This window comes from Rattus norvegicus, chromosome 6, assembly GCF_021556685.1.
Source record: "Rattus norvegicus strain SHRSP/BbbUtx chromosome 6, alternate assembly SHRSP_T2T, whole genome shotgun sequence".
Lineage (NCBI taxonomy): Eukaryota > Metazoa > Chordata > Mammalia > Rodentia > Muridae > Rattus > Rattus norvegicus.
The window spans coordinates 61,918,399-61,933,876 of record NC_141539.1 but is presented as its reverse complement, the minus strand read 5'-3'; the positions used below and the strand labels follow the sequence as shown (position 1 = coordinate 61,933,876).

At 38.1% G+C, this 15,478-nt stretch overlaps 1 protein-coding gene and 1 pseudogene across 9 annotated transcripts in view; both read right to left on the bottom strand.

Moving 5' to 3' along the window:
- Positions 1 to 375: 375 nt before the first annotated feature.
- Positions 376 to 1,149, bottom strand: Rplp0-ps9 (ribosomal protein lateral stalk subunit P0, pseudogene 9; annotated as a pseudogene).
- Positions 1,150 to 5,415: 4,266 nt separating this feature from the next.
- The window catches only part of Etv1 (ETS variant transcription factor 1), an 89,102-nt gene continuing 79,039 nt past the window's right edge, over positions 5,416 to 15,478 (bottom strand). For 7 of the 9 annotated variants that reach the window (XM_087553788.1, XM_087553787.1, XM_087553789.1 and 4 more), the window contains 2 exons: positions 14,558 to 14,659; positions 8,087 to 10,780 (listed from right to left, as the gene is read on the bottom strand). In XM_087553788.1, the coding sequence (XP_087409914.1) occupies positions 10,559 to 10,780; positions 14,558 to 14,659 (324 nt within the window). In that variant the 3' untranslated portion in view covers positions 8,087 to 10,558. 9 annotated transcript variants of the gene reach the window in all.

Here is a 15,478-nt window from a genome sequence, read left to right as displayed (position 1 = left end):
TCTTCCTCCCCCTCTTCCTCCTCCTCTTCCTCCTCCTCCTCCTCTTCCTCCTCCTCCCCCTCTTCCTCCCCCTCTTCCTCCTCCTCTTCCTCCTCCTCCCCCTCTTCCTCCCCCTCTTCCTCCTCCTATTCCTCCTCCTCCTCCCCCTCTTCCTCCTCCTATTCCTCCTCTGCTTCCTCTTTCTCCTCGTCCATATTTCTCCTCCATCTTTCTCTTCTTTCTCCTTCCTTATGCTCAATCTCCTACAAGAGAAGTAAACTTTATTTTCAGGTTTCTCAAATTTAGTTGACTGTGCTGCTTTCTTTGAAGCAATTAGTTAAGAAGATCAAACCCCATAACCTTATCAGGCTCATTTGACTCTTCTTTGGCTTTGGTCTAGGCTGAGGCTACAATGGAGGTAGCCACAGGGGCAGTAACCATGAATGCAGATGGATCAACCAACAAGACCTTAACCTTTCCATCAAGTGGGAACCTATACTTAGTCTCCATAGGCAGAGGCAAGACATGCTTGTATCCACTGGGGATAGAGTGTAACATTAAGGCAAAAAGGGGCAAACCAGTCCTCAAACACTGGTAACACTGCAGACACCTTCTAGGAAGCCAAACTGCAGTCTACTTTGTGATGTCAAGCACTTCCCAGTAACAAATGCTACCATTGTCAGACTCCTGCTAGATGATCAGCCCAAACAAGAGGGAGATGTTCACAATGTTCAGCAGTGTGGCTTCACCGACTTCCATGTTGTCTCCAGATTTTATCAGCTGGACTTCACTCAGAACTTCAGTGGTGCCCCTGGAGATTTTACTAGTGATGACTAAAGTCTGGAAGAAAGAAGTGTTCTCAGGCTCCACACCAGTGTTCTGACATAGTAACCTCACTCAGTGCCGTGGTACCAGCACAGGTTCAGCTGGTATCTTACTAGCCAATATGGCATCATGGGGAGGTTCTCCTTGGTGAACACAAAGCCCCTGTCCACCTGTATATGAGGTAACACTTTCTCCAGAGCTCAATTTTTTACCAATGCTCAGCATGGTCTTACCCATCATGTTTATCTGGCCCAGCAGTGCCGCAGACTTCCAAATGTTGGATAATCTGAAGGAATTAGTTGGACTTCCAGGCTGCTTTGTCTTCTCACCATAATGGTGGTGCATCAGGGATTTTCACACAGGATTTAAAGATAATGTCATTCTTATGAGGACAAGAGCTGATAAACTGTCTTCATCAAGGCAATCGGAATTAAGATAGCCCAGAAATGAATGATTAAGTGCCCTGGCCTATCTTCATCCTTAAATGATTATACCTCTAATTCCTACCTTTTACTATTCCTTTTCTGAGAGTATAATATCTTGGACTATAAGAAAATCAAATCCCTGGTAATTGCTATTGACTACTGAATAAAGAAAAGAGAAACAAGTTACTTTTATCAGAGTTAGAAAATTCTCTTTTAGGGTTGGGGATTTAGCTCAGTGGTAGTGCGCTTGCCTAGCAAGCTCAAGGCCCTGGGTTCGGTCCCCAGCTCTGAAAAAAAAAAAAAGAAAAAGAAAAAAAAAAGAAAATTCTCTTTTCAGGTTTGCTTGTCCTTGAACAGTAGTAGAGTAAAATATTTCCCTCAAGGCAGCCTCAAATGGAATATTTTTGATAGGCATTCTGACTCTGGCTACAGGTTAAGAGTTGATTTTTCCAAATGTTGAGAGTAAAACTGGATACAATTAATGCTAGACAGGGTCAATAGCGTAAGTTGAGATGGCCTCAGGCAGAAGAACTGTATCCCACACAAGGTAGGGGCACAGGCAGACACCAACTTGAGTTTCCTGCTATCAGTCAGGTCAGTGGACAGAGAGATCAAAGTCTGAAATCAGTCACTGTTTGTAGGATCTTGTGACTCATCTCTATGGCTCTTTGTGGGCCTCAGTGTAAGTGAGGCTCAGGGTAAGAGACCAGTTGTTAGGTGATGTACCAAAAATAGCCACCCTCTCTCCGAAAGGGAGCCTGGGCTTTGACAAGCTCTACACCAGTTGGTTACTGTTGCTTAGCGCCAGTAACATGGAATGACACAACAACCCTGTCACTGCACAGTGAGGAACTCAGTGTGTGCACATGCTCAGAGTGGGCATTTGGCAACTACTTTTAATCAATGTAGTCAAGAAGCTAATGAGTAAGTTTTCACTGCGCTGCTTCTTAAATCTTCATATACATTATACACTATGTGCACTTATAGTTAGTGATTACCTAACTGCTTCATGTCATCACAATGGGTGTTATTAAACTTAACAAATGTTTTTGAATAAAATTATTCTGCTCTTTTATTACTAGATACCACTAAATTACTTCTATTGTAAAGTCTCACCTACGGTTAGCACTACAGGATGTGTTCCGATTTATACTGATCTCCGTGTTAGATTTATATTGTTTAGTTTTATTTAGTTTGAGGAAAAGGATAACTTTCCATAAATCTATCTTATATGGGAGGCACTTCATCTGGACCAAATATTTATGCATATGATTTTTATGTAAGTATTCAATGTTAATTCTTAGAAGATTCATATGTGGGGAAATTGAAGGGTTGAATACGTGAATTTCACAGCACAGAACAAATTGAAACAAATACTCTAAAGTCCATGCAAGTATGATTGAAGCAATAGCCTTTCTGGGCACAATCCCAAAGAACTGAAGTAGTGAACTACAGAGGAAGTTCTGGAAAGGAACCTTTCTATAATTTGATTGTTTTTCATGGTTTTATTGATAGTGAATTTCAGAGGTAGACATGCAAATTCATTTGAACAGCAATGTTTTGATCATTTGTACTGTTTACTTCCTTAGCTACAAATAAAGATATACAGGAGACCCACTCACAACTAGATGTTGTTCCGGGTGAGATGCTTTGCGGGACTCTTTGTCATATCACCTCCCTTCAGGGCTCAGGGATCCAGACAGAAGGGTAGAGTCAGGAGTCACACAAAAGACTGTAAGGGCCAAGGGTGATAGGTGACTTCAGGAAAGCAACCTTATCCAGACATAGCAGGGTGGATGCACAAATGGACTCACAGAGACTGTGGCAGCATGCACAAGATGAGGAAGACTCCCAAGGACAAAAATTTTAGCATGATGAAGGGGAAGTGGGCACAGAGTCCCACCCCAGCCAGAAGATATTTGCAATCGATAGCTGTAGAAAGGTGGAACATTGGTTTTATTCAATGAAGTGTCACTGGGTATATTAACCATGCTCCAGGGCAAGCTCCATACTCTATAGTATGGCCAACACAAACGACGTTATGCCATTTTAGTGGCCTTTTGTTTTTGTTTTTAAAAGAGAAAGAATATGAAGTTAGGTGAGAGGATCGAGGGCAGTTTGGGGGGACAAGAAAAAATATGAGTAAAATACACTAGATGAAATTCTCAAAGAATAAATAAATACAGAAAAAGATTTTTAAAGATATTTAAAGAGAAAGAAGAAAGATATGGGAATTTTACATTTGTAGAAACTTCCTTTCTTTAATGAACCAAATGCACGCTATATTGTGCTTAAATCAGTTTATCTTCTTACTAACAGATTTAGAAAGAATTAAAAAAGACAAATGGAAAGTTACGGAAATATAACATTCATTATGATTTAGTTTAGCGAGTCCTTAGTGTTTAAAGAAAAACATAACGGGTGGTGAAAGCTTGCCCATTTTTATCCCAGGGGCCAAACTTCAGATTAAGTACATGATAGCCCAAACATCAACCTTAGAGAGCTTACCTATACTCTAGAATTTGTTTTTAATCACAGTCTTCCAATTCAGACTAGAGAAAGATGAAGGCAAGTCATTTTACCATTTGATGTGGCTTTTCAAAATGTAAATTACTTTTATTTAACTCTATCTACCACCTACCCACCTATCTATGTTGGGTGGTGGAGGTGCTATGCCATAGCACATGCATGGAGGTCAGAGTACAGCAGTTAGGTCTTCCCTTCAACCCTATAAATTCTGCGATATGAGCTGAGGTAATCTGGCTTGGTAGGAGGGGCCTGTATCTGCTGAGCCATCTCACTATCCCTAATGTCGCTTGTTTGAAAGAAACTGTTTGTTATTGTGTATTTTAAAGCCTGAGTCTAAAAATACCCAATTAACTGACTAACTATACTTTGTTTTCCTTAATAACATCATTGACCTATGTAGACATCTTTATTGTTTAATAAAGACACCAAACTATCATAAAATGTCCAAGCCAACCTATTAGAAAATGAACCACAATCATATATTTTAAGAGACAGCATAAATTTGCAATGCTTTCATATTTCAGATCCTAATTCATAAGCAAGTACCACCTGGAATATTTTATAAATATCATGACTGTGATGGTTTGTATATGGTTGGCCCAGGGAGTGGCACTATTAGGATGTGTGGGCTTGTTGGAGTAGGTGTGTCACCATTGGCTTGGTCTTTAATACCCTTGTCCTAGGTGTCTAGAAGTCAAATTTCTCTTAGCAGCGTCCAGATGTAGAACTCTCAGCTCCTCCTGCACCATGCCTGCCTGGATGCTGCCACGGTCCCACCATGAAGATAATGGCCTGAACCTCTGAACCTGTAAGCCAGCCCCCAATTAAATGTTGTCCTTATAAGAGATGCCTTGGTCATGGTGTCTCTTCACAGCAGTAAAATCCTAACTAAAACAATGACTTAGATAGACAAAGAAAAGTGAAAACATTTTGAAAATGAGTGGTTCTACACTACTTTGACTATTATTGACAGTGGATGTTAAGATGTTATTCAGCAGGTAAATTTAACTATAAATGCATTTTCCCATTTTTTAACGAAGCATGGGAAATTTTGCTTAAACTTAAGTTTGAAAACTATTTTTTAAGAACAGAGTAAATATTTCTGTGGTCCATTACAAATAAAATAGCAGTGTTGGGGGGACGTGTCTCCTAGTGGTAACACTAAAGACTTGCCTTGCAAGTGCCAGGCCCAAACTTGGTTGCTGAATAAAATATGGCATTTTGAAAATTGAAAAGTGCAGTCACACACCTTATCTTTTCTTACTCCCACCATCCTTGCAAATTTCTATGAAATGGTTTTACTAGTGATTTGGAATATTAACCTGTACGTGATACTGTTGCTACTCCCTTAGCAGAAACTGAGCATAATAATTAAGATATTTTTATATAACATTTCCTCGTTTTGTTCGATTTTGTGTTTTTTTAATCATGTGACTGACCCTGCTTCCCTTCAGTCGTTTTCTGAAGACTCCGTTTTCCTTTCAACTAACAACTATGCAGTGTGCTCATTAACATGTATTAACATGTTCAGGTAACTATGCAATGTGTTATTGAAGAGTAGAGCCTCTACCTCGATTTCTTTGGCAGAAATTAGTCTGGAATTTTCTCCAGTGGAAAAGAATCAAAAGGAACATTGGCCATTTCCATTTGTCAATGCTGTTGTTTTAAATGGTGCTTTATTTACTTCTTAGCTTTTCTACAAAGAGTGTTCCAAAGGTAAGACCAAGCAACCAACCAAAACACGGGTTCAGCAAAACATAATTGCAATAGGAATTCTTATCACGAGAAGCTAAATCAAGAACACAGCTATGCCCAAGTTAGGAATCTACTCGTGATCTCCTGACATCTCAAACACAATGACATTTGCTAGTTTGTCACCTCATTAGACAAATCGAGTCACAGTAGCGGCAGTATAGACAAGCCACATGCTCTTGTTGGGTCCCCAAATTCTGCTTTTATTCCTCCTCAACACATTTCTTGAGATTTAATGAAATATGTCTAAAGAAATTGGAACACAACTGGAAAAATGTATTAAGTATCATGATATCTGAATCCTTCAGAAAATGAGAGGAAGGAGAAAGGACTGCAGTGCAGAATTATTACAGTTCAGTCATAAATTATTCAAACTTTAGCTCATTAAGAGGCTGGCAACACTGAGATGCCATTCACAGGGTCTGAATGCGCCACCATTCTGAGTGATCAAGACAACCCAATATTTTCAATTTCTGGGCTTTTATTTTAGACTTAAATTTTGAGCATATTTAATTTGCTATCACCACATGAATTTCATAACGTTTTCTCGAACTGTAATTATAATTTTAATACAACCAAGCAAACTTAAAAGAAATTCCTCCCCATAGTAACTTAATTTTCAAATAGAACTAAGTAAGAGTATTGGAGTTTATATGTGAAAAGAAAACCTACCTTATATATGGATTCTTAAACCACAGCTATTATATATGCATTTTCATTGAACATTCCAAAATCATCAATATTTCTGTAAAGGCACCCACTAGTCTAGCCGGATTTTCCTTCTTAACTATACTTTTCCATATTTTTTTTAAAGGTTCTAAGTTAGTCTCAGTTAAGAAAATAAAATAAAGTCCTAAAAATAGCAGTTCAGTTCTCACTAAATGTGGTCAGCTTTCCGAAGAACACAAAGCAGTCATCCTCTCTCCACCCTCCCGGGCAGCACCTATCTCTTTAGTATTAAATGGAACATAAACATCTTTAAGGAACTTGGCTTCTACGAAATGCTTCTTGCAATTGCCTTCTATAAATTGATTCTTCCCCCCCCTTTTTTCCCCCACTTTTAATGTTTCTTCGCCATGCCAAACTGTGCCTGGAAAATCTCTTGTTTGTTTCAGATTAAAAAAAAAAAAAAGGAAAGGAAAGAAAATTAAGGACTCAACTGGCATTCAACTGTTTTTGTTTTCCAATATGTTTCATCATTATATAATCTGGAAAGGCTGAATGGTTGAAAACGTGATTCAATTTAGAAGTCTATAATCTAGTTCAAAAACTGTGATTTCAGTCAAGAAATATTTTTTTTGCTGCAATATAAAAAGAAATCGAGTCAGGTTTTAGGATTGTTCCTTTAATTAAGAAAAGCATATTCTGTTTATTATTCTTAGTGAATTAGTAGTTATCACTTGCAGATCTGACAATCATGGAGAACGAACTCACTCATGATAAAGAAGCAAATGCTTTTTGAAAACGTAATATGGCACGAGCATCATTTTAGCGGTGCTATTGCAGTTTTCACAGGTTGGTTATTTTTCCTATCGTAACATGTTTAACTATGAGAGGAAGGATATTTAAAACATATAAAGGTTTGATGTGATAACCCAGATGATTTACTGGAATAGGAGAATTTTCATGCCGAGTTTTTTAAAAGGTATTTATGCAAAGTAAGGGGAGGTAATCTGAATGATAAATGACAATTCTCCTTCACACATACTAATCTTAGAACTTTTTGCCCATGAATTAATCAATTAGCATTTTGCTCTCTGGGGTCTTTGGCTGTGTGGGAAACTGAATAAAGCAGGATAAGAAACCTTTCCCAGATTTTCCCCATAGCCACATCATAAACCCAGGAACCTATGAATGCTTCTCTGTTCAAAGGGACAAATGGCACATAAGCATGAATGGCAAGAGGGGAAGATTAACCTGTAATTATCCCTAAAATTATCCCTAAAAAAAGTGTAATTATCCCTAAAAAAAGTGTCCTTGCAGGAATCTAGAAGGATCTGTGACCGCAGGAAAAAAGGGAGGCAAAATTGAAATGTTGTTAGTAGGAGTGAAGAAATACTGACATCCCCAGAAAATGGAAGAAACAAGGCCTCACTGGAGCCTTCAAAAGGTGGTGGTGTTCCTAGCATCTTGGTTTTAGCCCTTTAAGGCTGACTTTGAAATTCTGACCTCCAAGATTGTAAATTTGTATAGTTACTCAAGTCTGAGCAGTTTGTTATAGCATCTAGAGGAAGCAAGGCTTCTGGGGCTTGAAGAAATACTACACACTCAGTTATGTGGATTTTGATTTTGAAGCACCCCTAGGAAAATAATTTCTCATAACTTATTTGGAAGGTAACATTCTTTGTTTTATGACGTTGTCGGGTATATGCACATCTTCAACTAGAGATAGCACACACTAGTGGATATAGCTTTACATTTCTTTTATAACCTGAAAAGAAAAAGATGGCTTCACTAATTTCTATGCTTGGTATCCAATGCAGTTGAAATACAAAATGCAATAATCTTGCAAACATCAGTGACTAGAATTTTTAGTCAATCTGAAAAAAAAAAGAAAGAAATCAGAATATAAAACCTTTCATTTTTCTAAAGTATATGATATTATACTTTGAAATTTTTATTATTAGGAATACTTAATGCTAGCTGATGACTTACATAGTCCATTTAAACACTGCCTATTGCAACAAGAAATATACTTGTTCTTATACATCAAAATTAACATCTTTCTTCTTTTCATCCTTTAGAACAACTTAGAGTCCGAATCTTTCTCTCTGACTGACTAGAACAAGAATATTAAAAGGGCAGGGGGAAGAACTATAGACAAAGAAAAGACTCCTCTATATGATTTACATTTAAAGACACACTTAGAATTTATCTATTTTACCAAGAGCTCAATCATATATCTCGGGTGTCTATCCGATAAATATTTCACTGGTTACTTAGAAAGTCATTTAATTCCAAGTGCTGTAAGTAGCCACATGATCATGGTGGCTGTCCTGATTTTTAAGGCATACTTATCAGCCCGTGAAGGGCTAAGGGAAACACATGCAGCACAGTCAATGAAATCATTTATAGAGATCTGCAGGGATCAGAATATTTATGGAGCATGTGGATAGTGTCGATTTGTGCGTGTGGAGAATGAAGGAACTGTTGTGTTACAGAAACAACTGTGATCTGCAGAACATGGGCTAAAGGATGCTGAGGGCTCATCTTCTCAATTTCCTTCTTGTGCTGCTGAAATGCTCCCTTTACTTGGGCTTTAAGGGTATTCTAAGCAGTAACGTTTTCCTGTAGATTCTTTATGAAAGTTGTTCTTCCAGAATAGTAACAGAGTGAACACAATTCATTTTCTTTGCTTGGATCTGGTAAGCAGCTACTTGGGGGGGCGGGGTCTTAAGACACCATTTCCTTATGATTTTCAGAGTGAATGAAACCACATGGCCCATGTTCAATGCTGTTGTTTTAGAGTGTACAATAAAACAAACAAACAATCAAACAAAATGGAAACAAGGCCGAAACATTGAAATCTCAGATGTTTGAATTTTTCTTCCGTACAATCCAATCACATTTACAGGCGTGTCCAAAGGAGATGAAGGACAGCATCAGTGCCAGCACTTACGTCACACATCGACTTCCTCATACTCTTTAACAGTCCATAAACAATGTTGCATTTCACCAAAAGTTACAAAAGTTTCCACAGTTTCCTTTAGCAAGCCCAGGCTCACTCTTCATTTGTCAATGTGCATAAAAGCTGCTTAGAGCGTAACCGTGGTGTAAGCTATTTTTTAAGCAATAAATGGTTTGACTCATCTATTTTGACCTGAAATGCTATCTGTAGTTAACTGCATTGCTTATAAATGGTCATAGTAAATTCAGCATGAAAGAGAATATTACAGAAAAGACAGCAGCAGAAGCATTAGCATTATCTAATATTTATATATGTTATCAACAGAACACAGCAGTGAAACATTTAGATGCATATCAATGGTACCATGTCTAAAAATTACTATAGTACCTATTTAGTGTAGTGGATATTTTTCTTAAAGAGTGATGGCTGTAACTAGAACAGCATAATATGTGATTTAGTACAGTTAATTCTTATTGATTAAATAATGTATTTATGTACTGAAGATAGTGAAAGGAGACAGGTCATTTTTTTTTCTTTTTTCTTTTTTGCTTCATTGTGATCCCAGCTTTAACACTTACATGAAGATTCCAAAGGATCATGAATGTCATTATTTAAGTGAAATGGGCATCAACATATTTAAAAGACAGTACTTGTAGTACCAAAACAGCAAGATGACACCAGATCCATGTAATGCTACTGGCCTGTGACTCAGTTAGAGCCAGAGTCCAAAACTGTGGCCCTCATTTACAGTTATGGGGATTACTCAACTTCTGAGAGAATTGCCCACATTTATGGTCATTCTCTACAAGTCATCTGTAAAGCAGTATGAAACAGAAAGAACAACAAATGCAATTGCTAAATATTCTTTTTTCTTTTTTTTACAAGAGGTGCAAAAACAGTCATTTCTAACATGAAACTGCCATTTACAGTAGATTTTTTTTTTTTTTTTGTACACCTGCAGAGACTCAGTACTGATGGGGAAATGCCCAAGGCAAATGGTCTCCAAGAAGATATTTACACAACGTGAAATCAACTGTACCGTAGATACCCAGGGAAAATTATCTTACGTTATTAAGAAATCGAACAAACATGATATAGCTTCATCATACAGAAAACCTGTAGGACCCCATCCCAAGCCTAAGTAAAAAGGAATCCCTCAGCTCCCTCTGCCCGTTCACCCACCATCTTCCTGTTACAAAGAATGAATGTCTAGATTATTCCCACCCACCCTCAAATAAAGTGCGCAGTCCATGGCAGACCATAGAATAATGCAACAGGAAAAGCCCCCTTTTGTATTATTATTTAAAAAGTAAAATACAAACAACAGAAATAAAACAAACATTGTAAGAGAATTCGGAGATTCTCTGTATCTTGAAAAAAAAAAAAGGCGAAGCACGGGGTGCCTTGCTTGACTGTTAGGTTAGTACACGTATCCTTCGTTGTAAGGGTGGGGGTTGCAGCAGCCCCCTTCTGGCATGTAGGTCATGCTCTCATCAAAGTGAGACAGGGGCACCGTGTCCTCTTCGTTGATGTGACGTTCCATGTCCGTCTTCAGCAGGGGGCGCTGATTATCCGGAAAGGCCATGGAGAAAAGGGCTTCCGGGTCACACACAAATTTGTAGACATATCTTTCTCCAGCCACCTGAGAATAGCACAGAAAGGTCGAGCGTCACCATCCCCGCAGGAGTAAGGGAGAGAGAAACAAACACAGATTAGTAGATCAGCAGAGATGGAAGGCGAGAGACTATGTAACTAAGTAGTAGTCACATCTTCATGGGAGACGAGTCCTTTGTGAAATAAGCCATGGGTCAATACGGCAAAACACAAAATGTTGACCTACAGTAATAACTAATTCTAGGAAAAGCTAGGAAAATCAGCAGCTTGCTTTTGGTTTTTTAACATAAAGTGTATTCACACTATCATTGAGGGAAGAAAAATCAATGTAATGTAAGCAATTCACATTGAAGTTTTTGTTTTAAAGGTAACATCTATGCTTCCGAAAATCTATCTTAAAGGTTTATGTTCCCCTTACTATTATATTTCTACAACCTGCAAGTTTTAAAAGGAAAAAAAAATGCGTTTTATTTGTAAGAGTAGAGTAGTGATAGCTGATTCCCAGGGTGCACTGCGTATTCTCCGTCTAAGAAAACTCCAAAGATACATAGCCTTATTTAAATGAGGGATGGAGCAGAAGGACGTTATCCTGAGCATATCACTTTTTAAAATGAAGGCAAGATACATTAGATGAAGCTTAAGGATGTGTGCAAAGTGTCAAATTGAAGTAAGAGGCGTAAAAAAAAAAGTGAAAGGAATCTAAAATACACACTGGGAAGGGAGGAAATGAGAAAAGGAAATGTGTCAAGCGCCTGAAATAAAGGGCATGTAGCACAATTTGTAGACAAAGACATGCCCCAAACTTAAGTTTTGAAGAGCAATGCCCTGTAGAACATGATAAACAATTGAAGGAGACAGATGGATCTGCCATTAAAAGACAACACTAAGGAACTCAAGACTCAGGGGATCTGTGGGGAACAAAGGCAGTTCCTTATGTGAAGTGTGACAGTCTCTCTCTCTCTCTCTCTCTCTCTCTCTCTCTCTGTAGCTCGAAACTTCACATGGCTGAAACAGATCCACTATCTCCTGTTTCTGTGTCAAAAGGTCTTGCTGGTTGATTTGTGACACAGGGAAGCAGTGTGTTCACAGTTTATAAACTCTCTGTGCATGTTTGGGAGAAGAGGAATGACTGCCAAGGACTCTGGTGCTCTGCACTCAGAGTTAGAATATTTGTTGCCCTGAATTTAAGTAAAAGGAACCACATTAGAGTCCAAATAATCGGAATTTCTAGAGGTTTGAAAGAGCCAGCCCCGAGAGATGTTTATGAATCTGGACATGTTTCTTAAACTGCTCTTCAGTTCCCTGTCTTGTGAAATTGAAACAGGAAGGGCTCCTTGGAAGGCCAGCGTGATGCATAGAAAACTCTATCACAGTTCAAAGCAAATGGAGAGAGTTAGTTAACTCTCCTCCTTCAGACCTCCTCTCTCTCTCTCTCTCTCTCTCTCTCTCTCTCTCTCTCTCTCTCTCCACACACACACACACACACACACACACACACAGTGAAGTACTAAAGTGAGTACAAAAGTACAAACAAGGCAGTTTCAGACAAAAGCTGGGAGATACATAGTTTTATAGCCTTTCTTCTCTATTTTTCAAAGTAGTCTCAGGAAATGAATGTAAAATGAGTGCTGTATTAAGCATGCCTCCAAGTCTTTTGTAGCCCACTCAGTTTAGTTCGGGGCCACAGAAAAGAATTGTTTGCTTTAGGTACTGCACCTTTTTTGTCTGACACGTTTGACGTGTTTGGGTTGTCTTCACTTAGGAGCAACGTAAGGAATGAAAACCACTTCATCATAAGGAATGTAAATGTACAATATGCAACAGAAATAATAAAATATCCCAGGGACTTTTCTGCCCTCTGCTTCCTTCTAGTTTTCTAGAAAGAACACTTTTGTCCTACTACTGTAATTTTCCACCCTGTTGCCTTGGTTAGTGATACAATCACAGTGTAAGGAGCACTGTAGACTATTAGGTAAAGTTAAAGGCAACAGTGAGATGAACAAAGGAATTTTTGTGGAGGAACATATCAGAGGCAAACAGGAGGTGGATGTGTTATCCAAGCCCAGACAGATATTTAAACTCTGTTTTAACATTTTAAAATATCAAGATGACTTAGCAAGTAAAGGCACTTGCCACCAAGCCTGACAACCTGAGTTCGATCCCTGGGTCCCACCGAGTGGAACGTCACTGAAAGGTGTCATCTGACTTACACACACACACACACACACACACACACACACACACACACACACACACACACAAACACACTAAATAAATGAACCTAATAATTGTTTCAAAAATTTGAAGGAGAAAGAAAGAATTGGGGTATGTTTGGCTCAAATTATATTTGTGTATGAATATTAAGTTAAATAAATAACATCAAGTATAAATGATAAGGCAAAAGAAACAAGCATAATCATATTTATAAACATTACTATGTTGGCATGTAATTTATGCATTGCTTAAATCTTCTAAGTATGGCTACATGTTTAACTAGATGTGCACATATTTTATCCACAAAGTACAATAAACATTTTCCAGCATTTATTTCTATTTCAGAATTACTGAAATTTATAACCATTTAAAATGGTTCACTTGAATTCAGTAACCCATTTGGTTATTTTTATTTCATTCTTCAGGCTTCTAATTCAATTGCTTTTTATGTACAGCACACATGGATAGTTAAGGTTTTAAGTCAATGAGCACATATGGTCATACGGACTTGGAATGTAATTCCCCATTATATATTTTTGGGTAATAAAAAATATAGGGAGGCTCAAAGTTCCTCTGAATAAACTATGCTGCCATTTACCTAGCCATGAGGAAGGTCCGTACAGTAAGAGATATGAAGGAAAAGACAGAACATTCTAAAAAGAAGTCTCATGGAAGTCATGAGTGTGTCTTAAAATAGCAGGCTGTGCTTATATGAAAAGAGCATGCTAACCGTCTAAGGGACCCTGACTGGTTACCATCTACATGCAGACTCCAAGTTTTGCATGTTGGTGTGATAAACAATCTCCCTTTCTTATACCACACAATGGCATCCAAAAAGTCTGTTTGATGCAGCATTCATATCTAACTGTGCTATACAAGCCATAAACCGCACAAGGCTGAAGGAAATAATAGCAAATATCCAAATGTTTTATCTTTATATATTCATTTATTCATAGCCTCCTTTATAAATGTTATATTTTAAGTACATTTTATCTGTGTCCATGTTTTTGTATTTTATACAAAACAACTTTTAAATATTAAAAGAAGCTGATTTGAATTAAAATATATTGAACTTTGTTCTACCAACCAAATAAGATAAAACATTTATTTCAAGTAAGTAGTTCTGGATATTAAACTGTCAAGTGAGGAATGAAATGAAGCTAGAAATCAAGCAAGAAAAAAAGTTGGGTTTCCTTTTTTTCTAATAAGAACAAGTGATGCCTGCATGTTTTAAGAATCAGAACAGGAAAGAAAAAATACAAGCATTTCAAAAATGTATGACTCTGAGGTACAATAAAATTACAGCTTCTAGAGACATGAAGATCTAGTATCAATACTGAAATAACCTGCTTACCATGTGTAGCAAAATGGAAGCTTCCAGAAATGTAACTTGCTAGATACCACTCTACATTTATCTCCACCATCCATGAAATTATAAATAGGCTCGTGATACTAAGCAGGAACCAAGCAAGCATTGGTTAACGTGGGGGAGAGCCTGACCTTAGCAAAGCAACGATAATGTGCTGTCTGAAATATGACTTGCAGACCAGTGGGCAACATCACAGTGAGCTTTAATGTATTATCGCCTCACCTTTTGCATGATTCCCTTCTCATAATAATAGCGGAGAGAACGGCTAAGTTTGTCATAGTTCATAGCTGGCCTGTTCTTCTGAATGCCCCAACGTCGGGCCACCTGCCACCAAAACAGAATCATGTTGTTAGTGCTGAGTCTTCAACTGGCTTACACACTTACATACACACCACACACACACACACACACACACACACACACACGCACGCAGGGGATAGGGATGGGGAGTGGGATAGGCAGAGGAAGAGTTCATAAATGTATGGCTTCTAAACACACAAAAACATCTCCAAATACAAGGCATAAAGAAATAGCAACAGCCTTCGTGTTCTGAATTTCCCGTGTCCTGGTTTAAACCAGGCTTACAGTTCTCTCTCTTCGACGTCACAATAGAATCCTTTGTCACCATTGTTTTGGATAGAAATTAAATGGAAATAAGGGAATGTGTTTGCATCATGAAAGAACAGACTGCAATTCACCAAAATGAGGCAGATTTTCCCTTCTGCTATACACTAGCAGTCTTTTCCTTCCTGAACTTTCAGACAAAAAAAAAAAAAAAAAAAAAAAAAATCCCAGATTAGGAACTGCTTAATGATCCCTTTGTAAAGGTGTTTTACTGCATTTCTGAAAGAAACAGAAGAAAGAAAAAAAAAAAAAAAGACTGCTCAAACTGTACCGAGTGACCAGCTGTCACTGTGCCAGCGAAGGAAACAGTGTGCCGATTAATAAGTTCGACTCCAAACAATAGTTCTTGCCTAAAGCAGCCTCTGTGAAAACTATAGCCAACCCCAAACCGGAAAATTAAGCTCATCTGGGAAACATTAATTGGATGCTAAAAATAAGGTGGACATGGAAAAGTCACCATGTACATGAGTCCTTTTCCTTTAAAGCAGAATGTCCAGTGTGGCTGAGGAAAGGTCTCAG